This window comes from Gavia stellata, chromosome Z (assembly GCF_030936135.1).
Source record: "Gavia stellata isolate bGavSte3 chromosome Z, bGavSte3.hap2, whole genome shotgun sequence".
Lineage (NCBI taxonomy): Eukaryota > Metazoa > Chordata > Aves > Gaviiformes > Gaviidae > Gavia > Gavia stellata.
In genome coordinates, this window is record NC_082637.1 from 64,571,516 (window position 1) to 64,597,375 (window position 25,860).

General features: G+C 34.4%; 1 protein-coding gene across 1 annotated transcript in view; it reads left to right on the plus strand.

The window, feature by feature from the left end:
- MAN2A1 (mannosidase alpha class 2A member 1) overlaps positions 1 to 25,860 on the plus strand; it is a 125,328-nt gene that overhangs the window by 52,812 nt on the left and 46,656 nt on the right. The window contains exons 10-14 of the mRNA XM_059833274.1: positions 2,177 to 2,362; positions 3,763 to 3,877; positions 6,359 to 6,426; positions 23,443 to 23,608; positions 25,546 to 25,776. Coding sequence (XP_059689257.1) covers positions 2,177 to 2,362; positions 3,763 to 3,877; positions 6,359 to 6,426; positions 23,443 to 23,608; positions 25,546 to 25,776 — 766 coding nt within the window. The remainder of the gene's footprint in view (positions 1 to 2,176; positions 2,363 to 3,762; positions 3,878 to 6,358; positions 6,427 to 23,442; positions 23,609 to 25,545; positions 25,777 to 25,860) is intronic.

Sequence of the window (25,860 nt, forward strand, 5' to 3'; positions counted from 1 at the left end):
ACAAATTACACCGAAGTGGGTAATCTGTTGTAACAACCTTTAGGTAATCTGCAGTAGTTTGCAATAGAGGTGAGAAACCCAAGGCTTTATACAGCTTTTATGGAGAGGTATTAGAGAGAGGTAAACGCTTACTTATAAACTGAAGTGTTCTCTAATATAATGTTTCCTGTGTTTTCACTTCTGAGTGTCTTTCATCTTTGACCATTGAACCATTCTAATGTTTAGAATAATATTGAGACTTGAAAGGAAAATTCTGCATCTAAGAGACTGATGTACTGAATGGATCTGTAAAACAGAATCAGTTACTTTTCTGAAAGGCAAGAGTTCCAAGTGTTCCTTATAGACAAAATGGATTTAAAGTGAAGTTCTGGAAGCAAGATGAACTGAAAATATATTTACTCTACAGCTTCATTTTAATGTTACTTCTTTTGATTTTAAGGTTGTTACCTTGTCTATAAATAATGGACTTTCCTATTTAAAAAAAAAAAAGAGGTGGATTTTGGGGAGGGAAATCTAACCTGTATTTTGGGGACTAAAATTTTTTGTGTTCTCTTTTTCATAACTACAGTTGGGTCAATGTTTAGTGGCTAAGTCAAATTTTTAAAAAAAGGTAAAACACTTTCAAACAGGGTTTATCCACTAGTTGAATATGCATCTGGTGCCTTTTTAATTACAATATACTGGTTTTCCTTTCAAGTTAAGCTGTAATAGAACAAAGTATGAGGAATGCATAGATGTAGGAATTTGCACCAAGTAACATTAAAATCACAGCCATTAAGCTTAAATGCACTAGTAATAAAAAAGAGGAATTACAACTTCTAACACCTTGATTTTGTGTGTAGCTTCTGAGCTGTTATCTTACCTGTAAGAGCAAATTCTCATCCTATTCCTCAAATATTGACAATATGAAAATGAATTGAGCTGTTATATGTACAGTGTACCTTTCAGTTTAGTTAGACACATGCTACTTGCAGTTTTTACATAATTGTCACCTATGTGATGCATAAAGACAAAGAGACCAAACTGAATCCAAAGGTATTTTTCATATTAACAGTTAGTATCAATGCACAGTCTGAAAACCCAAGTTGAGAATTATTTTGAAATTTCTTATTGTACCAGTTTAAATTTGAGTGCATGCACTCACTGACAGCTTGGGTAAATGTATAAGTTAATGTATTTTCCTTTTTTCTTTTTTTTTTATTTGCATGCTTAGAAGTTAGTTTTACATTTGTTTCAAGAACACTTGTTATTCTGCTTTCTTTGTTTTTTATAACATTAATCTGTGTCATCTTGGCTTCTTCAAACACTCGAGAAACCTTAATTAAGCTAAATAAAGTTTGAAAAGGAATCTGACACTTTTCTGACTTACAAAAACAGAACTGTACATTTCAGGAAAAGGAGATGGGGAAAAAAAGTTAACAGATGGTTTCCCAGAATTTCTACAGGCATCTTTGTTAGTCAGATATTCATAGTGACTGGCAATTATAGGCTTTTTTTTTTGTAAAATAAATCTAGATTCTCATAAAGCAATTGAGAACCTAATGGTAATATTTTAGTGCTTGGTTTTTGCATAAGAAATAGAAGAAAAGGGCTCTGCATTTTGTACAGTCTAAGGGTTTTTGAATCCAGTGTTCTCGCTATTCAGATGAATGTATAGTGAGCAGGTGCATGAACTGCCTAAGTCTTTAGGAGAATTTAGTTCACAAGTACAGATGGCAGAATAGATATTGTATAGAGTGTACAGATTAACATATTTCTTTTAGATAATTTTATTTGTTTAGTAAGTTGCTTATTGAAATGGCAGTTTTATGGGTCCTGTAAAGCAGTCTATCCTTAATGTATCTTTTAAAGATCGGATCTGTATACCTCACACATTTGTGAAAATGGTATGTTACTTTGTACTGGCATATTTTTATTTTGAAGCTCTGCTTTCCAACACTGAAGCCTTGCAGGAAGCTTAAAAGGTGTAAAACAGGTTGATGAAGAAGTGTAGCAGTGATTTTTAACTGTTTGAAGCTAGAAACAGGCTAAAAAGTACAACATTAAGGTTTAAAGAACTCGCAGAACTAGACATGAGGAAAGGTGGAAAAACATCAGTTCATTCTTCAGATAAAATGTGTGTTGCCTTTTGCTTTTTAAACCTATATAAATATATGATTCTTCTCTGCAATTCCAGGGCAGCTGAAATCCTCTACTCCCTGGCTTTGGTACAGTCCAGTAAATCTGAGAAGATTAGTGTATTTCCTTCAGTGGATAACTACAAATTGCTGTCAGAAGCTAGGAGGAACCTTGGACTCTTTCAACATCATGATGCTATTACAGGAACATCTAAAGATTGGGTAGTTGTGGATTATGGTACTAGGTAATTTATTATAAACATATAAACTAAAACCTAAATTTCCCTTTGCTTTTTTTAAAAAAAAGTATTTATTTCAGAGATACAGATCTGCTATAGCTAGCAACGTACTCAGAACTAAACGTTTAATGTTGCTCTACACGAGAAGTGGATTTGATTACCCATGCTCTTCATTTATGAAATATTTTTTTAATCCTCTGAAGTAAGAATTTGATGTCCAAACAAAATTTCTGCGGTTTCAAAAGTATCTAGGTAGACATGATACTAAGAGTTCTTTAATTAACAGAGCTATTATTTTCTGCAGCAACTATCGTATAGGAGAACATTTTATATCTGCCTGTGCTAAGCAATGATCGAGACATGCTAGTATAAGCATATATTCCTTGGAAAATCCCACACCCTCTGTAACCTACCTTTCTTCAATGTGGGAAATCTATTTTGTGTTGCCAATCTTCTACTTAAATTGTCTGTTGTTGTTTATTGCTATTAGATCTGGTGGGTAGTTGCTTTCTCAGTATTGACAAATTATTCTGCTAGCTACTTTGTGGAATTTTTTTTGACGAGTGTATGATATGTGCCTGTGTATGTAGATATATGCTTTATGCATTTGTTCACAAAATTGTTATATATTGGAATGTTAAGCACTAGAAAATTTGAGGTAGATGATGGTAGATGGTTGATGGTAAAGCATGTCCATTAAAGAAGTGATTGTTTTAAATGCCTCTAAAATACTCTTTCTCGGTTTGAACCACTGCATTCATGACAAATATTTTTAAATTCCATAAATTTGTTAATCTTTTATCTATTAAAGCATAGGTGTAATCAAGTTATAAACATGTGCAATGCACTTGGTTATGAGAGAGTAAAATAAAGGCTTTTTCACTTCACAAATAAAATTACACATCTCTCTGTATTTAAGAATTTGTAAACCTTGTGTCAGTTGAAGCAATGGAAATAATGGTAATTGAATTTTTTGTGGTTTTGATTGGTTTTTGTAATCCTGCTTAAAGGCATTCTTGACTTTGTGACCAGCATTTCAGTCTTGTCTCCACTATAGATGTTGAAAATCAAACAAATAAAACACAAACTTTCCTAAGATTAGCATTTTGAAAAAGAACTTGGTATTTTGAGGGTATATGTTTTGTAGCATAACAGTGGGGTGCAGATGTACCTCATTTTCATTATGCAAGATAGGATTATAATGAAATTCAGATTATTTCTGCATTTTGCAGTCTGGTCACCCATTGCAAGTAGCTGTTCTTAATTTCATACTATATTGATATTAAAAATTACATTAATTTTTCTGTAACTCATACTTTTGAGTTCCTTAATATTTTGAAATTCTGATATTATGTCATTGAATAAAAACAACTGAAAACTAACTAAGACTTTAAAAATGTTAACAGGCTTTTCCATTCAATAATGAACTTGAAGAAAGTGATAATTGACTCTGCTCATATTCTTATCCTAAAGGATAAAGGTGCTTATAATTATGACTTATCAACTCCATTCCTGAAGATGGTGAGTTATCTTTTTTATTTTCTCTAAATATAAAATGTGAACTATGTCTTTCCAATACAGTTTGAGTGGCCTGGCAAAAGTCAGAATGAGATTTGCTGCTAATACCTGCTCAAAAATCTGCTGCTTATCACTGTTCATATTAATTGCAGATACTGGAAAGTAAAGAGTGAATTTTTTTCAGCAGTTAATGCTGAAAAAAACCCAACACATCTAGAGTAAATGGGCTTATTTTGCTTTACATAGTAAAACCAGGTGTTCTAATTTTCTTGTGGGCATAAATTTGTTGGTGACTTCAGTGACATGCATATGGTAAGTATGGATCCCTGTAATTTGACTTTCGTTATTATGTAACAAATGTAGGAAGAGGAAAATTTCCATCCTGAACATAAACCTAAGCTTAATTTGCAAGACCACGTCTAGACAAGACCTTGTGCTTTTTCCCTTAGCTGAAATTATTTGAAACAGGAATCTGCCAATGATAAAGTCAGCAACAGATACCCACGTATCATTTTGAGACCCATTTTACAGTGAAGAGTGCCTTGAAGAAACACACTTGCTAATATTACTTCCTTTCAAAATTCTTCGTTTCTTCACTTCCTGAACAAAAGCTCTCTGCTGTGATAGCTAGGTAGTCTTAGGAAGTCTACCTAAGTCCATACATCTGGAATAGAGAGGAAAAGAGATGCATTAGTTTCTTTGTGCATAAACACAGCAGAATTAAGGCAGTCTGTGTTTATTGTATGATTACCTCACACTTCTAACATAACTAACACGACATATATTCTGCTGGCTTAGATGTGCCAGATGTGCCATACCTTGAATTAGTCTTCCACCTCATATAGTTAAAAAAAAAAAAATATTAAAATAGTTCTTTATACATTTTATGACTTTGATAGTAATATATATGTGCATGCTGCATATATGTGCCTGTGGGTGTGTGCTATGTGGATGTGTGCCACAAATATGTCATTTTTCTCCTGGTTGGAAGGGCTAACAAAATTAATGTGCACCTTCATAAAATAACAATATTTTGAAGTTGTGTGTGGCATGAAGTTTTCACTTCTGCTCTGAATTGTATTGGAGGATTTTGTGATGTTACATTTTACTCAGCTTTCATTGTTCCTGTTCTTTATGAGCCTGGATTAATATCAGTGGATTGTAGAAGTACTAATTGCTGTTTAAATTGTATATTGCCTAGGAGTGTACCAAGTCAAAGCCACTATTAGCACTGTGAAAGCAGAAATGAAAAAGGAAGTTCTTATTTCAATGAATTTATTATATCTACATAAAACAGGAAAAAAAAGGTGACTGCAGAAGTAGATTATGATTTATCTTCATGATATATAGAAACTGCAGCTTATCATAAACCTAATACTCCCACAGCACTTTGGTTACCACGACAAAAGGTTTTTAATGTGGGATTTGTAGACTGCTAATGGGAGAACTTCAGGTTATTTGCTCAAAGTTTGCAAAAGCTTTTTTGTAAGCACAAAGGCACTTGTTTCGAAATACCATCATGGTATTTTGGTGGCTGATGGAAGCTGACATCAAGAATTGCTCAGAGATGGACATTCAGAATGAATGCTGAGAGGGTTGAGAGACAAATGATGAAGCCTTTAAGACTGAAAATGGCTGTTGTCTTTGAGGGGTGAAGGTACACAGCAAGAGACCGTAGCAGCATTTCAGTAGATAGTAGGTACAACCAGGGGAAAACTGCCCTTAAAGCCAGAAAAAAGGATGTTGGAAATAAGACATGATGGAAGGACTTCAGAATGACATTGCGTGCACTGTGTTTCTGCTATTGTTAATTATTAGTGACACACACAAGCATCATGGTTTTCTCAGCTGATAACTGAATACTTCGTGCATCATGTGTAAGTTTTAGAGACTGTACATTAGTAAACAAAAAATGGATTGCTTGGAAGACAATACACTGAAAAATAGAAGAAACTTAGAGATTCCTGAATGATCCAACCAATAGGATGAGATGAAACCTATAAAAGTAAAGCTATGCAACCATTCCTGTATATTACCCTTACTTCTCTGAGTGCAGAAGGTAAACTTCCATGTAAATGGCAAGAGTTGGATTTGAAAAACGTGATTTTGAGAATGTTTTGGAGGAACTGGGAGCTTTGCACTTAAGTTGCAAAGTCTTTAGTTGCAAAATTTGAAGGAAGTTGGTGATTATGATGCAAAAACATGGGGGTGACAAGTTGATAATGGTATCTAAAAAGAGACATTTAATGAAAAGAAAGGTTTCTCAATGAAATGGACAAAGTGAGCCTTTTTCATTTGTCAGTCTGAAGTACTTAGTTTATAAACTCCTGTGGTTCATGGTCTTGTGTAAGGTGCTAAGATAGGCTTCTGTTTATGGTATGGCTAGCATGGTTTTGTACTTCATAAAATTTGTATAGTAGACAAAGTTCATATATTTTATGTTTAAATGTATTCAAAAGCAAATTTAAAGATGTTCTTTTGTAGGATGATGTTCAGTCTTCCCAAGATTCTTTGCCACGCAAGATGGTTATAAAGCTGACATCACAACCAAGGTAAATAATTTACATATTACTTAGTGTCTAAGGTTCTTTTAGCAATGTTTTCACTACCTAGTAGGTTTTTATGCCATTTCCTTTTATTTAACTTTTACTCAAAATAAAGGTAAAATTTAAATAAAATAAAAAAAATTTAAAAAGGTAAGAAGGTAGTCTGCCATATTATGTTAATAGTATTATGTCTAGCTGAAAGAGGACACAGCACTTTAAAACTATATAAGTTTCTCCCATACCACTAATTTAGCTGCAGCAAGTAAAGTACTCTGTTTACTATGTGCTTTTACAGCATGGTAATCCTTAATAAATTATACTTAAGAGCAGCAGGAGAAGATTCTAATTAAACATAATTACAGCTGGATCATTTAACACTGTGAGCAAAATCTTAATTTTTATAAGGCCTAAAAATCTCAATGTATAAATGCTGGATTGTCTTTAAAATTCAAGTAGAATATAAACTAGGACACTGTTTTCTTTTAACTCCAACTTTCCATTGTATTAAGAGTGCTTGCTTCATTACTTGTATGTAGTTCTAGAGTATTCAGTTGAAACTGACATCCTGCTATCTCCATGAACATTCAGTATCCAACCTGAAATAACTTAACCATTCATTAAAAGTCTACTAATCCAAATACAGTGAATAAGACTTATGGATATGAGGGCTGCTGTGTATGTAAATCAAATAATACAAGGTTTTTGCTTACAGAACAGAAGATTTAAGATTTGTTTAAAAAGTAGTGAATGCTATTTTCGCTGATGTTAGTATTTAATTTCTCTAGTTCTAACAAGGGGCAAGCTAATAAAACTTGCCTAATTCATGAAGGTATCAGACTACTCAGCAGACTAACTGCTACAGTTAACAAGTTCTAACCCGATTCTTTGAAAAAATGAGCAAAGTTTGATCCTTGTGAGCTTTTGGGGGAAGCTGTCTTCAGTCCTCTAAAGTTAAACATATATAATATGTGTGTATACGTGGTTTTAATACAAGCTTGTCTCTAGAGCAGTCAAGTAGACATACATACCATTTTTTTTCAAAATGGAGTTTTATTCTCTTATTGGAGTGCTAGATAGGTGCTAATAGATTATCTGAAACTTGTCCAAAATGGTCAAAACCTCAGGTGCCTAGCTATTTATTTAATTAAAATGTATTAACTTTTTCAAAATACCCCTCAGATATCTTCACTGGGAGAGGATTGTATATATTGTATATAAACACTTGGCTGGAGGCAAGTTATAATGTAGACTTTCTTTGCCATTTGAGGATAGCTTTAATGCTTTTGCTTTCCTTGCCTAGGTTAGCTCTTGAAATTTTCCCCATGCCCCTTCTATCCCCTGATATGCCTCTTGTTTGCATCCACTGTTCCACTTATCTCTCTGCATAGTATGCTGAGTAAGTTTTCCCCTTTTTGGTATTTGCATTTGTGCTTTTTTTTTCCCCTTAGTTGTACATTAAGTAGACATACCTGTCAAGCTTTTTTATTTTGATATTATCCTAGTAGCCTTTTGCTTCTGTTCTCTAAACTTGTCTTAACTTACTAAGAAGATAACATTGGTAGATAATTGCCAATTTTAACTGGTTGGGTATTGTGAAGGTACCATACAGTCTTATAAGATGCGGTTCATTTTCCAAGGACTGTGTACTCAGAATTATGGGAGATAGAATAAAGAGGAAAAAAATGTGAGGGGTAAGGGGAGGAAAAAGATTACAGGGGAATATTGATACTGCTGCCTTAAAACCTGTTTGTTGTAATGACTTCCTGTTTGGAAACATTTTCAAAGTAATGCTTAAGTGCGCATTACTTCATATTTCCTTTGTTGTTAAAATTTTCATTTGAATATCTGCATGTTCAATTATTTTCTCTTACAAAAATGAGCTTAGTCTTTCTAGGCTTCTGACTTTATCTCTGGTTGTAGTCTGAATCTCCACTAACATTATTACGTTGTGAAAAGTGGTATGTAAGGTGAGACAGTAACTTTTGCTTAAATGTAGTATGTGAATATTATGACTGTGCATCTGAGTTTTCCAGGTAACCAGTAAAGATATGAAATGTTAATTGCAGTAGAATCTGGAATTCAACTTGATAAATTCATCATTAAGGATTACTGTGCTTAAACTTCAGAGTTTGAAGCTTCTAAGACAGAAACTGATTTTTCAGTTCAAATTTTGAGGCATCAGCAGATTGAAAATACTGATTCTCATCAAAACTACATTAGTTGGTTTTCCTCTATTCATAATAGAGGATGTATGTATTTCATGTCTGTAGCATGAAATCTTTAGATTTCTTTCTGTTAATGTGGTCTAATATACCATTATGCGGGATAGAAATTAAGTGAGTGTAACTGGCAAGGTGTTACTTTAATTGGCTGAATATTTAGTTTTTTGTAATTCTGCATTTCCATGTCAAGATGTTTAAAAATAACTGTATTGTAAATTGATTATTCTTATGAAAGTTTGGTTCGTATCACCTATAAACTTAGAGGAACACTACTGATGGGAAGCTCATAAGATAATGACTTTTTAAATCTAATTAATTACTCAATCATTTTCCTATTTTTTTTTCTTATTTTACTGAGTTGATACTGTCTATTTAAAATCTAACCTACTTTTCAACAGGAAAGTAGTTGGTAGTATGCTTTTGTCTCTCTCATCCAGCCTTCCTTTTTGATGTTTTTTTAATAGCGTTTTCACTGCTTGTGAAAGTTGTAGTCAGTAGTGAAAGCTGATTGGACAGACCGTACAGGAGAGCTAGTACAGCTTGATTACAGGGAAAAAAAGAAAAGAGGAAAAATATCAGTCTTTCAGTAGTCATTGTTCAAGTACGAAGTAGCTCCGGATTGTTGAGAAGTATCTTTCAAACTGTTTCTAAGTAGGTACCACTTTTAACATATTTTGTATGGTTCCCTGCCCCTCCCCCCCCTCCCCGCCCCCCCCAATCTGTGCATCTTTTCTCTGTAGTGCTCTTTTGCCATCTTTTTATGAATCCGTAATTTCATAAAAAAGTAATGTGTTAATTTCAATGAAATAGGTGTGTAGAGTATTTCAAACCTTACTGTGACTCTGCCACCTTGGAACAACTAAGTGGTCTTATGATCAGGCTTTTGAGTACTGAATTTCTGACGTATTTAATTACACTAAACCCCTTTTAAGTGATAAATGAAGTTACATGCTTTTTTTAAAAAATTGTTACTCCAGCTAAAAACCAAACCTTTCACAAGATAATATCCAACTAGATATGGAACTACTTTTGTATTGCTCTGAAATTAACAATTATTACAGTATGTCTTGGAGACAAAGCCCATGAGTGTGCTGATAAATTGGATACTGCATCATACTTCTCTGAGACCCCTGTCCTTTGATATAATCATTGCTTCTTGGGAATAGTCTGTCAGAGGTCATACTTCCCAAATGGCAAAGAACTTGCACTCACTGGACTTGGCGGGGGGTGTGGGTTTCAACCTCTTGCCATCAGTTTAAGCTGTCAGCCGTTGATGAAGGGTATGTTGACAGTGTGAGTGGCTCGATTTACTGGCTATTTCTATCTACAGTGTTTACTGGAGACGGCACTGGGAATGTAATACATGACCAAATAACTGATTTGGCTGTCTGTACTAACTTGGACTTTGTAGTAGTATTGTTTGGCACAACATGGTGAACCTAGGAGTGAATGAGACCTAACAGTACCAATCATGCTTTTTTTACCTCTTTCACTTCTGAACCTTCATGTAGCTGGCTGGGGAGTTTCAATACGGAGCTGCATTGCACACTACAAGCATGGTGTAAGGCATCGCATCTGAACTGAAGTTACTGTGCTATTGAAAGATTTTAAAAAATCATTGATTTAGGATTATTTTTAGTGCTAAACCAACAATACTTCTAATTTGCCCACAAATTACTTTTGTGAGCTAATCATAGAGGAATAGTATGATACGGTTCTTATCAGGCTAGTTGAACAGCTTAGCAGACACATTTTCCACTGGTTGAAATATTCAGGTTGACTAGGAGATTAATTCTGAGTAGGATACACTGTAATCAGTGAATTCTTCAAAGATCTGTTAAAGCACCAAGCAGTTTAGTGACACCCATCTTATAAAAGAAAGATTCATTTTTCCAAATAGAGGATACAAAATAATGTGGGCTGTTATCCTTACTTCAATATCTGTGAGCAGGTTTTGGCATAAGATTGTAATTAACGAAGTTTTGGCATAAATTGTGTTCACCCTGTTAATGCCAAAGTTCTGATTTATCTTTAAGATTTTGCAAGTTGGTTACCTTTTCAAAAATTCACTTGGCGGGTATAGCTACTGCTTTCTCAACACAGCACTATAATGTAGAAATTAAAGCTATGTTACTAAGTTTAATGTGTGATAAAGAATACAGTACAAAGGTCAAAAATTCTTGGCAGACCAGTGTGTATGTTGCTGTATTTGGTTGGAAGATGACAGCAAGGATAACTTGCCTGAGAAGGAAGCTTTGTTGGTGTGATATGCCAAAAGGGAAAGCTGTCCTGATGATGTGAAGCAATTGATTAAAGCTTCACACAACGGGAACTATATCTTTCTGAGCTTAGAAGGTAACTGGATTGGGGTAATGTTTTAATATTCTCGTTTGGCAGCTTTAACTTTGGTGCTGGGTTTTTTGTTGCTTTTTTTTGGCCTGTGTTGCCCATGTTGGTGCAATCAATCTAAACACTTGTCCAATGTAGTTAACAAGGAGAGGATGCTCTGACAGCATTTGACATTTTAATAATATACGTTTTAATTACCTTTTATGCTTGCATGAGTTCTGAGGCATATGTATTTCTAGTTATATACTGAAATATTTTTTAAAAAAGACAGTTGAAATAGGGGTATTTTCGATTATCAATGAGGGGAAAAATGTTTAAAGAAAGCAAGAAAGAATATAGTAATATTTAAAATGAGGCCAGAAGTATTTGTGGCAGTTCATACATTGTTAATAAGCACACTTGTTCCTCAGGGGGAAAAAAACAAAACAAAACCAAACCAACAGTTTTAGTTTTTTATTGGATGAAATAGTGATATCAATATGCACAACCTCATTATGTTTTTGTTAAAGTGAAACCTGTGTATTAGGAACTTTATGGGAGGTGGACAGGATGAATGATCAATCAAACCCTAAGACTTTTCTTCTATTAAGGTGCAACACTTAATTAAGCATTGTATTCTCAGCATAGTAGTGCAAGTAGTTCAAAAATTAAAAAACCCTTCGAAATTATATGTGAAGAACTGCACTTCTACTTTCCAGTACCTTGGCTGCTTAGGCTGAATACAGCCTAATGATTTTTTAAAAAATTACTTTAAAGTGTTAATCTCAGTGTTCAGGTGCCTGGTCAATTTACCAGATTTCAGGTGACCTGTGACTGCCATGAACATGTTCTGTTTGTAGTAAATTCAAACTCATTTTGACTAAATTGAATGGGTATTTAAAAAGCATTCTTCCTCCTAATTTTCCTGATGGAAGAGCTTGTGCAAAGGCAATGAAATGCTTGACTGACACAGGGTAACTCAGGCACCTGGATCCTGAAACATCAGTTAAATATCATTCTGGGAAAAGTGGTGACTTCAAAATGAACAAAACCAAAAGCAGGATACATTAATTTTGCTTTATAGATGGAAGTTAGTTGTGCAACTACCTTTATGACCAACACAGGCAAATTCTGCATTGATGATGTCTAATGGAAGAGGAAGTGAGGGGTGTGGAAGAGTTCACAGCATCTTGATCTTCTTCTGTAAGGTTACAGCAGTTTTCAGAGATTTCCGTATTTCCTGTATGAGTTTACTAATTCTTGTGTTAATTATTCTACATGCAGTCTTATCTCAGAACTGACTCCTTGCACTGGAGGTTGACATTTCACTGAAAGTTTATCTGGGAACTCTGAAAACAAAAAACCAAATAAGCTAAGGGATGAATGTCTGTTTTGATGGAAGGGATAGCTCTTTACAACTGAACTGTGGTTCATTTTTTGAGTTCTTACAAATTTTCATTATTAAGAATAAACAGCAACTTTGCTTTGCAATTAATTCCACTCCAAAGCTTTCTGTGGAATTAATCTTTCTTTTTCAAAACTCAGTTTTGACTGTCATGCTTCTGAATTCAAGTTGTTCTAAAAGTTGTTAAATTTCAAACTTTAAATCATTACTTTTTCAGTGCATAAAAATTCTTAGAAATCAAACTTTTTTCAGTTTTTGGTCTGTCTTATTGTTGGTAAACCAGTGATGGTCTGTTCTAAATATTTTCGTTTACTGACTGTCTTTGAAATTGCAGTTGCAAAATTAAACCAATAAATAAATTGATACAGTTTGTAGTGTTTGTACAATCTTTGCAGTTTCTCAAAACTGCACAAAGTTAGGATTTTTGGTTCAATGCGCAGAATTTCAACAGTTTTTATTAGTGTTCGCAGTACCAGTGCAATCAGATTGTGAAGGTGTTTGATGCTTCAGTTGCTATAAAAAAATTGTAATATTAAAAGGAATAAACCCACAATTAGGTGTTACAAGAAATTTCTGGGTTCCTCTAAAGACATTGTTTGTAATGGAAGTATCTTATGAAAATGCAGAAAGAATAGATTAACTAACCGTACTTTGTGCGGAGGAAAACAACCTGGGTGTGTTTTTCAAAAAACAAAAAGTGATCATTATGAAGGAATATGTTAGTAAGGAACTGAATACAACTGAAAGATCTGCATTGTATGCATGTACTTGTTGAAGCAGTTTTGGAAGTAGAAGATACACATTTTCAGTATATTTGTGTATGATTTCTTTTTTTTCCAGGCACTGGCCCCTTCAGCCTTTTTACTGGAGTTGCTTTGAGGCAATACTGTAGTTAGTCCAAGGCTCTCAAGGCACAAACTGAAGTGATATGGCATACTTAAAGTCTTTCTGTTCTTCTGAACCAGATTTTTTTTCCCTTCTAAATGCAGATTTATAAAGCCTGCACTACAAGAGGAACAAGGAAAGGATTTTAGTGAAGGTACTTCCTGATCCTGAAAAAGTCAGGGGGCTTCAAGCCCATCTTGGACTTCAGAACACCTCACAACTTTGTGGTAAAAGAAAAATTTAAAATAGTGCCTTTGGACTTAATCCTTTTATCCTTAATTGGAGAGTAGTTATGTGCTCCAGGTTAGCATATGTGTGCCACTAGAATCCATCCAAATCATAGGAAGTATGTGTATCTGGCATATGTAGTAGGTACATAACATTTTAAAAGTCTTGTCTTGGGTTGATGTTGGTTTTTTGTGTTCTCAAAATTTATAGTTCTTGCTGTGCTGTTGTCTGTGATTATCGTGTATGCTGTTTTCTTGAGGGTGTTCCATGGTTTGTCTTGAGAAAACCACGCAAAGGTCCTGTTTCCTGTGAGAACAGAGGGATGGAATATGTGCTTATCATCTGCCTAATTCTCTACCTTTTGCATGAGCAATGGATATTATAAAGATATATCTGTAGAGTTATAAAAAGAGATTTGGTAGGAATGTGTGTGTGAGTTCTCTCACCTTTATTAACGAATCTAAAGTTTGACTTCGGGTTTGTCATTAGGAGGGGCATTCCTGAAGTGATTCAGAATTCTGAAATGTCAAGCTAAGATAATAGAACTTTTTTTTTAAGCACAGTTTCATTGGTTTTAAGTATTTGTATGTTAATCAGAACTGTCAGCCATTAGAAAGAATGTGCAATTTTAACATTATAGCTCTTTCTCTAATCTTAACTTCCTCTTCAGATGCTGTTATCATAGCATGATTCTATTTTGTGTTAGTTGAAACTCTGCTGAATTCTTGTGAATTTACTTATTTCTTAATAGTATCTCTTTTTTATTTCTTGATATCACCAGTTGGATTTTATAATGAAAAGCGGATCTGTGGATAATAGATTCTGTTTCCACCTTTGTTTTTATACCTTACGAAAGTAGCACAAAATTATATTAATTGGATTCAAGACTTGCTGCTTAGATGTAAATTGATTTTTTTTGTTTGTTTGTTACATCTGTGACAGTGTTGATAGACCCAAATTTAGATTCTTAAATTTACAAGAAGCTTAGCTAGGTATGACATAGAGGACCATATTAGCATTATTTATCTTACCCAGTTAAATAAGCTGAAAAATCACCTTAGACTTTATCCAGTCAATGAAAAGCCCCTTGGGAAGCTATCGGAATCTCCTTTTGGGGAGCACTTGCTTTTCTTTTGACTATATAGAGAACTGTTTGCTTAACTTGAATTTTTATAAAACCACCCATATTCCCACTGCCCTAAATTTCATATTCACATCTGACAGTGTATCTGAGACTGCAGCTCTTTAATCATAAGATTTTCCTCACAAAGGACTTTTCTATTCAATTAAATGTCTTAAGATTGTATAGTTATGAACACTAAATCATTTCAGCATCTACTGTATCTCAGAGGAGGTGTACATTAAAACTCTAGCAATTATGGAAACTAAGTGTTGTAACATAATTAGGTTTGTTGTTACAGTTTAAAGCACACTTTCTCTGTAGTTGCATTTGGTACTCTGAGCTTAACTTGGTATAGCTTTTTGTGAAAGTTCATTCTCAAAATTTGCAGGTTAAATTTAAAAAAAATCACTAACCCAAACAGCAATATTGAAGTAGATCTGATCCCCTTTCTTTAAAACTGGAAAACAAAAAAGCAGAATTGACATCATGTTTTAATTCCACACTTTTGTTTAGTTTCTAGTCAGTTTGTTGTAAATGCATTTTTGCGAGTGCTACCTTCACTCAGTTAATAGACAGACTTGCTGGTTGCCTAGCTGTTTCTTAAATGTGCATTGATAAATGTTGGATATCACATATTATTCAGCTTATACCCTTGGGTATCGATCTGAGCAGGGTGGAGTGTTTGTGCAAAGTGAGGCCAAAAACAAGCAAGAAATTCTTTAGTTCGGATCATAAAATCACAAATTGTTTTCTATTTGTATCAGTTGTGCTAATAGAGTAGAATTTAAATAGATTATAAAATTTGAAGTCGTAGTGGGAACAAATGCTCTATGTAGGATAAGATTTTAAAACTATTTTGGTAAACTGGAGCAAATATTTCGTAGTCAAAGAATGAAATGAAGCAGGCAAGTGGAAGTATTACACACCACATAGAAAAATAATGTGGGGACTAACCAAACAGACATTAGTGAAGCAGAAAAAGACTAGACATTACAGAAGATCTGTTTGAGAGAGTTACTTGTATGGTGTCAGAGGCAATTTTGCTTTTGGATGGTTTAAATGGAAATGTTCTGTGTAAAATACAGCTGAAATAGTGTGCTACACTCAGTGATGAAGGCTTCATCAAAAATACGGTATCTAGCTTTAGAAAACATACTTTGAGAAGGCTTAACAGGAGAACCAGAGTCCTAGATTGAAGAAAGCAACCAATAAGATGTTGAAAGAGTATCATCTGTTTAGTTTGAAAAGGCTGTTAATGAGGAACGTAAATCTAGAAATACATACAGGTTTGTTACACAGAGAATCAGTTGTATTATACTTGCAGTGGAAAAAAGGAAGGCATAATTGGAAGAAAAGTTGTTTAATGTAATTAAAAATTTAATTATATATTAGCAAAACAGGTGCTTGATCTGCGGAGCAGTAGAAATAGTTTTGGACATTTTCAGGAACAGTGATTGCAGCATTTGTCAAAGGTTGTCCTACTGAATTCTCATTCTTGTTAAGAGGTCAAACTACAGCAATCTTCTGGTCCACTAGTTTTCTTATCAATATCCAGATTTGCCTTTTGTCTCTTCAATTTATTCTTGAGAGTCATAGCAAAAGAGCATATTTGCAGTACTCAGCATGGTCTAAGGTTATAGGCTAGTCTGTTTCGTACATACTCTTTTTTATTTGACCAACTGGAATAAACGAGAAAAGTGGACTCGTTTAAGGCACGTAAGACCTTCCCGTGACCTGAAATGTTACCTGATGTTTGTATGAGAACTAGTTGCTCTAATGAGAGAACAGCTCTGCTTACAACTGCTGTCCCTAATGCACAAGCACAGCAATTTATGCTCAGTTTGTCATACGAGCAAAGGAATTTACTGTTTAGGAGAAGTCGGTTTTTTTCCCCTGACAAATGTTATTTTGGCACTTGGCAGATCTGCTATAAAAGAAAGAGTGTTTCTGTATCACTTTTGATGAAAGAGCTGTCTGAGTGCTGGGTATTTTAACAGTTTTACACATTAAGTGTTTGCAGAGTAATACATTTATTTTAATTTTTTTTTACTATGGGCAGGTAGGTTTCTGATGAGGTGAGAAGTGTTGAGTAGAGTAGTAACTACTTACATTAGTAGCAACAGATCAGTTCTCTGTAGGAATCTGAAGGTCAAGGTATTTCCTAATACTGGAAAATCCTGGATTTTCCTCTGCCCTTCCCCCCCGCCCCGCATATATGTAGTATATATAGTATATGTATGTGTATGTATCCAGTTATATTTATAAAAGAAATACCCTAAATCCCTAACACTAGATTTCTGTAAATTAGTTGGTATGGTTTGACATGGAATTGTATTTTCCCTTGGGGGGGGTGGGTGAGGGCAGAACCTGATGCAGAATTATTCCTTCTTATGGGTATTACTTACAGATTTTTGCTTCCTTTCTGAATATGAACTAGGAAGAAAATTATTTTTGGATTATTGGACAAGTATCCATGCAGATGTCTTCAAAAATAGATTAAATAATTCCTCAGGGGCTTTTTCGGTACTTTTAAACTCAAAATTAACTGACAAATTGATTTCCACATTCTTTCTTTCCTTATTTGTTGGTAGGGTTTGCCACTATTAAAAGAAAGCTGTGAGCCAAATGTCATTGATAATAGTTAAAGATACACAGAGCCTTAGAGTTCAGTGTTTTGAATAACATGTATTAAAAAAAGTATAATTTGGGTGAAATCAGGAGAAATTCTTACGTATTAGAAATAAATATTCATGTGGCAGAGGGGGAAATGAGGATGGTTTTAAAAAATACCTGCAGAGTAAAATTTTCTTTAAAACAAGCATGAATCAGACTTGAATACCTTCAGAAACTGGATTGGTCACATGATTTTCATGCATGGGATTTTGAATGACTGTCCGAAACTTTCTCTGTTACCTAACGTTCCTGCTAAATAAATTTTGAATAGGACTGAAAGGTGTCTTGAAATGCTGTGAAATACATAGTTTCTAAAGCTCATTTTAGTAACTGATAGAAGAGTTGTAAAAAAAGCAGTATTGGAGAGTGTCATGATCATGAGCCTGCGGTTGACTTTTGATTAGTCTTGTTCCTAAAAGATTATTAAGTACATAGCTTGAGATATTAGGAAATGTCTAATCTTTGAAGAACCGGAGGAGCAGCATGACGACATGATTTCAGATGATACCCTGAATGCCTTTTTAAAAAAAAAAAGGAATTGTATGTATGGCATTTATAAGGCTTTTTTTTTTTTTTTTAAAGCTTCCAGCATATAGCAGAAGTCACATAATTCAGTTTTTTTAATGGTATTTTTGGCAGCTATAATGGCAAGCCGTCCTTTACGAAGTTTAAATACTAATCCCGAGTTAGTTTCCACCTCATACACATCAGTGTTTACTAATTAAGCAATGTTACTATGTACTGACTCTTCTCACATCTTTCAAAGTAATTTTTTCTTGCGTATTTTCAGATATGGAACAGTTTTGATTCTCTCCTGGCCCCCCATTTGATGTTTTGAGAGTTTTTATTGTTTTATCATCCTAGTGAGATGACTTTGTTAGGAGAATTTCAGTTTTGTTTAGAATTCTAAAATCTTAGTCCATCAAAGTCCATCAGCTGCCAAGATTGCAGAATACCTTTCTAGTTGAATTCTGGTTTCTAACCTACCTGTCCTAGTGATTTTTAATGTATGTAGAGTTACTTAATTTCCTTTTCTTTAGGGCTTAAAGCATTTTAATTTGTATTCATGATTTTTCCCTCTTGTTTACTCCCCTCCATCCCCTTCACATTTCAGGAGAACTTACTTGCTTCTGTTTCTTCTTTTTCATTCTTCGGTGGAAGACCGTTGATATAGTATATAATTGGGACTTGTAGCTTGTATCTTTTCTCAATTTTGGATGTACTTGTAGCAGTTTTGCTTTTTTCACCACTTAGCTGTTTTTTAGCTTAGCCTTTATAATACAAGAAGGAAAGAAACTGACTAGCTTCAAAGATGCTGTTCATGTAACTTTGCACTGAAATTGTGCGTATGTGCCCAGAGAACTGATTCTGATGAGTTACAGTGTGAAATGCTCTAATCTGTGTGTGAAGGTTTGTCAGAGAGATTCTAGTAAAATTGATCAGTCTGAGCCAGAATGCCTCAAGGAATCGATTCTCAAAGCAAACTTGAATAAAGGTCCTCCACTGAGCAATGAAAACTGTTGTCCTAAGCTGTTATGAGTCCAAGTGTCTTGAAGAGGTGGTTTTCTGAATAATCCTTCGTCACTGATGATCCTCTGACGTTTACTAGTAATGAGTTCTGGTTTCTCACATTAGTTGAATGCATCACTTGTGAAGGCAGCATTGAATGAACTTTAAAAGAAAATGGTAATTGTGTTGCAGGTGTTACCAGTAAATGTGTGTATGTTTCCACATATTATATATATGTATGCCGATATGTTTATGCTTATCAGTGAAACAAAAAGAACAGTGGTCTGAAATACTGTAACTTTTCCATTTAAGAAACAAAATTTGCAACAGGGTTCTTCAAGAAGACCAAGATTAAAGCGATTGGAGATCTGAATCAGCTTTAGTCACATTTTGCCTGTGAATATAAATACACTGGTTTACATGTTTTCTTGATAATTTAATAAAGACGATATTTGAAGTAAGAATGGGGGGTGGCTTTTTTCAGCTCTGGCTGAAAATGTTTCACAGCAAGTTAAATCTGTACTACAGGAAAGACTAGTCAAAATATTCTTTGATGCTTGAATGTACATATTTAATGGAAGGCTTTATTAATGGCATATGGTAGGTTATATAGGGAAAATGATCATGCTTGTATTAATAAAAGATACTTGTTCTGGATTTCAGAGACCCAGAAAAGCATGGGGTAAAAAAATTCAAGGTATATGTTTCCAAAAGTGTCTGAAAAGCAGGTGGCAGGATTTGCTCTTCTGAAACTGCAAATATTTGCACATCAGAGATGCATCCAGTGTAGGATTAAGAGCTCAAATCTGCACCTGTTTCTCATTTTTTGAGGGGCGGAGAGCAGTTTACTCCTGTTCCCAGTGCACAGATGGAATATGTGGTCTCTGTGTGAGTAAATTGGCTGCGGTTTTATCTGTAGGAAATTATATGATTTCCTTTTGTTACAATACAGTTTATATTAAAATAGTTTCAGAATTCTTTGATTTCTTGAATAAGTGAAAGAAATTATGGCTGACACTTGGCCATAATGTTGTTTCTAAAGTAAAATATTTCAGGTAAAATTTTGCATCTGAATTTTACCAGTAGGCATTGAAATCCCTCCCTCTTTATTTGGACAAAAGATGTGAGCTTTTGTAGTTTTCCTCGTGCTGTTGCCAAAGACCAGTGATCTGAATAATGAAAGGAAAATAATTGCTTGCTGCTTCTGAAAGACAGTAGTATTAATGTTTTTTACTTAAAATCTGGAATAGAAACCCTTTAAATACTCTCAGGTTGTTTCTCTTTGTAATGTAACCACAATACATTAAGCAGTTGTACTCTATATTTGTGAATGACATTCTTTGTAATGATACAGCTTAAGTGAAGTGTAGCTCTTCTATTTCATATAGAATTTAAAATATTTATTGTGGGGTGTTATTTAAGGGTGGGAGTTGAATGGTACTTCAGAAGTAATGTGAATTAATTACATTAGTCAGTGCTTTTGAATAGGTACAAGAATTATATCTTACTGAGTATAAATACTTCAGTCCTGCTGAAGTAAAATTTGAAAACAAAATACTAGCATCTAGGCAAAATTTCTGCATTTCAACTGCTGAAAATCTGCCCTATCATTACTAGTTTCATCTGACTGCCTTATTACTTTACATACACATAATGCACTTACAATACATTGATTCAAGAAGGTATAAAACGTATCTACAAAAAGAGCTTTGTTTTATCCAAATATAAAAAAAAATGTAGTCTGGTGAAATATTACAGTAATGTGGCAGTTCCTAAGGTCTTTTATCATGGGTAAATTTGTCATGCGACTAGTTAAAGTTGTGAAACATGTTTATATCAATGGGAAGGTGAATGAAGTTTCTGGAAATATTTTTGCATGATTATGTTCTTTGTTTGGCAGATAATTTAAATTTAATGCGGACATATAGCATTACTAGAAATTAATTGCATGCATAAGCTAGCATTTTACTTGGGGGCATAAGAATAGAGGAATTCCACTGTATAGAAAGAATAAATAGAAGATTTTTGTAATGTTCTGTTGATGGATGGGAATGGTGATTTATTCTGAGCTTTGATATTGGTTCATCTCTTAGATCTGTATTGTTTCTGACACAGTTCTTACACTCTTCTTTCACAGTATATGAGGAGTTTTTAAAAAAAGTATTTCACTAATTTTATTTTTTGTCTTCCTATTTTTTAAGGGTCCTAGACTGAGAGCAGTGTTGGTTTAGTTTGGTTTTGATTCCACAACTGTTACAAAAGGATTATGTTAACATTTAAATTAAAATCTTACCAAAAGAAGACATCTTCATTTAAGCAAAAGTGTAAAATGACCTACCCAAGTCTAGGGGAGGCTCTCACAAAGTCTTTTACAAGTTCTTAAAGTCTCTGAAAGCTGGCCAAGAATATGGTTAACTATTGTGCTGTCTAGTAATCTAGGAGTCTTAAACACAAAACAGGGGAAAAAAGAGCATCCCAAAGCACTTTCGGTTGTGCTAGAAGGCAACTGACCACAGTTAGATGCACAAATATACAAGGAAAATAGTTCTTACACACAGAAGTCATGATTTAACAATACTTCAGCACAGGAATCTTCATCTAAGCAGTTAAAAGGAAAATAATTTTTATGGGAAACTCATTCTGTATGGTAGGTAATCCAAAGGTTCTTTATAGAAAAAGCTAATACAGCCTGATTTTAGTTTATTCAACTAATGAGAAGTTGGGGTTGACCTTTCCTACTGATTGTGAGGTAATAGGGTAGCAGTGAAGGGCTATGAAATTGAAGATGAACAGCCTAAGTTTGATGCAGGATAAAAAGATGGAGCCAATGAAAAGATAAGAGGAAAATGGTAGCCTGGTTAGTGTTCATAAGGATTCTGAATATCCATAGAGCAAAACTGCATTTGTTAAAATTAGAGTAGTGTTGCAAAAATATCAAAGGGCAGGATGGAAAGAGAGTAGGTGAGATTTTTCAGCAGTATGGAGGAGCAGGAAGAATTTTCCTTGTGTGTCTGTATAGCATTCATGGTTTAGTGGTGGATTAACTTAGTCTCTCTGACTTTACACTGGAATTGTATACAAGTCCTCTCTTTCAGAATAAGGAGGAGTTAAATTTGTACTTCCTTATTAACTCTAAGCAGTTTTCTGCTGTCTCTCGGTCCTGAAATTTTGCTGTTTTATTATTTCAAAGTATCATCTCCACAGTTTTGTACACTGCCTGGCAGACTTTACAGTACCAGGGAGACCTCACTCTCCTCTGGCATATGTGTGGAGGAGGGCTACCATCAGTCCGTTTAGAGCTAATGTTGGAGAGGAGAAGAGAAAAGATGAAAGAGTTTAGCTGTGTAAGTAACTTGTTAGCAGGACCTTAGTTGTACTGTAGTGCCAGGCTAGTGAATAATGGAGCACAAAGCACCTAAATATATGGATAAGGAACCTTAGAAGACTTACAGTCAGAATGTGAAATTATGGAAAGATGTTCAAGCTACAGGCGATGTTTAAGTTAAAGACCTGAGTGGTTAGAATGTGGTTTGTAGTTTGGGTGGAAGGAGACAATTCTAGATAAAGTGGTTTGATCTGTGAAGGTGGTAATTGAATATGAAGGTTAAGATGTGAAAGGAAAAGAAAGAAAACCACTGACAAACTCCTGAGGAATCTGCATAGAAAATGGAGCAGAGAATAAAGAGAATCTACTTCGAAGAAATGCTGAAGGAATGATTTGATGAGTGAGAAGTGGATTTCATGGAAACTGATGAAAGATACAAGAACATTTTTCATTGTTGAAGACAATTTTTTTTAAAGGATGAAATGAATAGAGGGAAACTTCAGCGAACAGTTGTAAAAACTGCGTTCTTTGAGCTTGGCAATGAAAAGATGAGAAATACAATGATAGTCCTACAGATGCATGAGACAGAAATGTTCTAGTATCATTTTATTTTTCTATACCATATAATATACAAACCTGTAATAAAAAATATTATATAGGCTAATAAAGTTGCTCTATTCAGTTTCAGGGGTGATTCTTTTGGTTAGTAACATAATCTATCTTCAAATAGAAGAACAGGCGTAAGATTACATAAAAATTAGTTATTCCATACGTACCTAATAAAAAAGATTTCAGTGTATATACAGGCAGTTGCCATATGGAATTTTGCTAAATTATAATTTAAATAAACGAGTTTAATAAACTAGTTGCTTTAAAGTACATATCATATATATATATGTACAGCAGGTTTTATTCATTACTTCATTGCTTCTGAATTATGTTAAAGGGAAAGCAACTGTGAATAAAAATTTAATAGTTCAGCCTGAAAAATACATTTAAAATATCCTTAAATATCTCATTTGAGCTTGCAACTGTTAATAGAAATTCTTTAGTAGTTAAGATGAGAAACTGATGTATTCTTATTGTAAGGTATTTTCAAAATTGCTTGGAAAAATAATAGCATTAAGAACAGAAGATCTGCCAAGAACTGATGTTAAATATCCATTGTTTCCCGGTTGTGTTTGGCATATTTATTTGTTGTGTTATGTACCTGTTGTTCTAACATTGTTTCAGTGCTCTGTATGTAAAATTAATGTGCAATTGTATTAAACCTGAAGGAGGGAGCTTGTTTGCCAAAAGATAATTTGCAAATATGTTTTTGCAGGTACCTTTTGATATATAATCCTACAGAACAAGAGCGATTTTCAGTGGTTTCAGTCAATGTGAATTTACCCAGAGTTAAATTATTATCTCCTTTGGGAAAACCTGTTACTGTCCAGATTAGTGCTGTTTGGGATGGAGCAACTACAGTGTCACATGAAGCATATCAGGTACGGTACTTTAAGTAAAAAGCCTTAAGGTATTTTTTGAAAGATATTGTAGCTTCACAGTTGAAGAAAATGGAAAGCTTACTTCAAATATTGGCTATTCTGTCTTCTGCAGATAATGCCATTAATTCAGTCATTTTGAGGAAAAAAAAAAGAAACATTTATCATTAAAGTTTCTTAAACTGTTAAATTTTTAAGCTTTTGTGATATGGTGTGTTACATTTAAAGGGTCACTTTCAGCTGCATGAAAAGAAAATATGGGATGTGTGTCTTTTCCCCCAACTTTCTAAAACTTGCTTTTTCCTTCAAGTGATAGTCCATACACACAGTCACACAGTCTGTATGTGCTCAAACACTCCAGCTGGAAGGTTTTGTAAGTGCAGTGGCTTAAGCAGTTAGATTCTGATTTTATCTTTTTTTTTAGTCTTCCAGATATAGAGGCTGGATTGTAATCTCCATTAATCTTGTACTCAAGCTAGACAGATGAATTTGAGTCCACCTCTTGGTTTTGGTTTTAAACAAAGTTTCTGAGAGTGTTTGAATCATACATAATTACAGAAGATTGTCCTCAATGATCACACTTCAGAAACTGTATTTTGTTAAATTCTTAGTGATATAATAGTACTGTAGAAGCTCAATTGTTTTACTTTCAGGCTTATATTCTTAGTCTGATTTCTTTTGACTTGGCAGCCAAGTTGAACTTGTTTCAGGATAACATTCCTGAGAAGATAATTCAATAAGTGTCTCTCAGTTGTCCTCCAAATGGGTAATTATTGATAACTATTGTGGATTAACCCCAGCCAGCAGCTCAGCCCCCCCATAGCCACTTGCTTACTGCCTGCAGAGGGATGGGGGAGAAAATTGGAAGGGCAACAGAAAATTCAAGCATTGAGAAAAAGACAATTTAATAGCTAAAGCAAAAGCTGTGTCTGTAAGCAAAGTGAAATAAGGAATTCATTCACTCCTTCCCATCAGCAGGCAGGTGTTCAGCCATCTCCAGGAAAGCAGGGCTCCTTCATGTGTAATGGTTACTTGGGGATACAAACACCAGCACTCCCTACATCCCCCCCTTCCTCCTTCTTCTCCCAGTTTTTATTGCTGAGCACAATGCTATATGCTCTGGGGTATCCTTTTTGTTAGTTGGGGTCAGCTGTCCCAGCTGTGTCCCCTCTCAACTTCTTGTGCACCCCCAGCCTGCTCTCTGGCGGGGCAGTGGGAGAAGCAGAAAAGGCCCTGATGCTGCATAAGCAGTGCTCAGCAATAGCTGAAACATCCCTGTATTGTCAACACTGTTGACATCAAAACCTAGCACCATATGAGCTACTATGAAGAAACTCAACTCTTATCTCAGCCAAAACCAGCACAATAATTAACACTGTTAATTGCCTGAAGAAGGAGGATAAGCAAAATTACATATCTTTACCTCAAATTCTAAACAAATTGCTTTAGAGATCTACCTGGTTTATTACTTTTCAGTGCAGATTACTTTATAGCTCCTAAATAACCAGAGGCTGAAAATGAGACAGTTGCCTTACATTTTCCTATTTAAATTTGTGGATTTTTAAATGCAACTTAAGTGATAAGTGTGCACTTGATATGCTACACGCATCTCTAATGCACAGCAAATATGCTCAGAGCTGCACATCACAGCTAACATTCTTTTTTAACAAATTCAAAATAATTATTGGATTAATATAACAGTGATCTTGAAGCTAAGCAAATTAACGATGCAGACATTTTTGTTTGCTAATTCTTCTTAACATGCTTCAGCTATTAATTTTGGAATGTCATTTGTGATTTCATATTCATTTATGGAATATGGGAAAAATTCAGCCATCCTGAGATTATTGAAGCAAAAGGAGTTACTCTGAGCATAAATTTAATATAAAAAGTTGATAGTTTGATGTTTTTAATAATGGCTTCTTCTTTGCTCCCAACAGGTCTCTTTTGTGGCGCATCTACCGCCTCTGGGGCTTGGAGTTTACCAGCTTTTGGAGGTTCAGAGTTCAGAAGCAGTTTTAGCAAACTATGATATATACATGAGAAATAGTAGGCAGGAGAAGCCAGACAAACTTTTCAAGATAAAAGAGATGCAGAATTCTGTGGATAATATAATCTTAGAAAATTCTTACATGAAACTGTGGTTTTCTGGAATGTCTGGATTACTGGAGGTGTGTTGCATTATGTTTTGAAACACTATGTTTTACTTTTTTAAGAACTTCTGTTCTTATTTGTGGAAACCTAAAAGTGTCAGC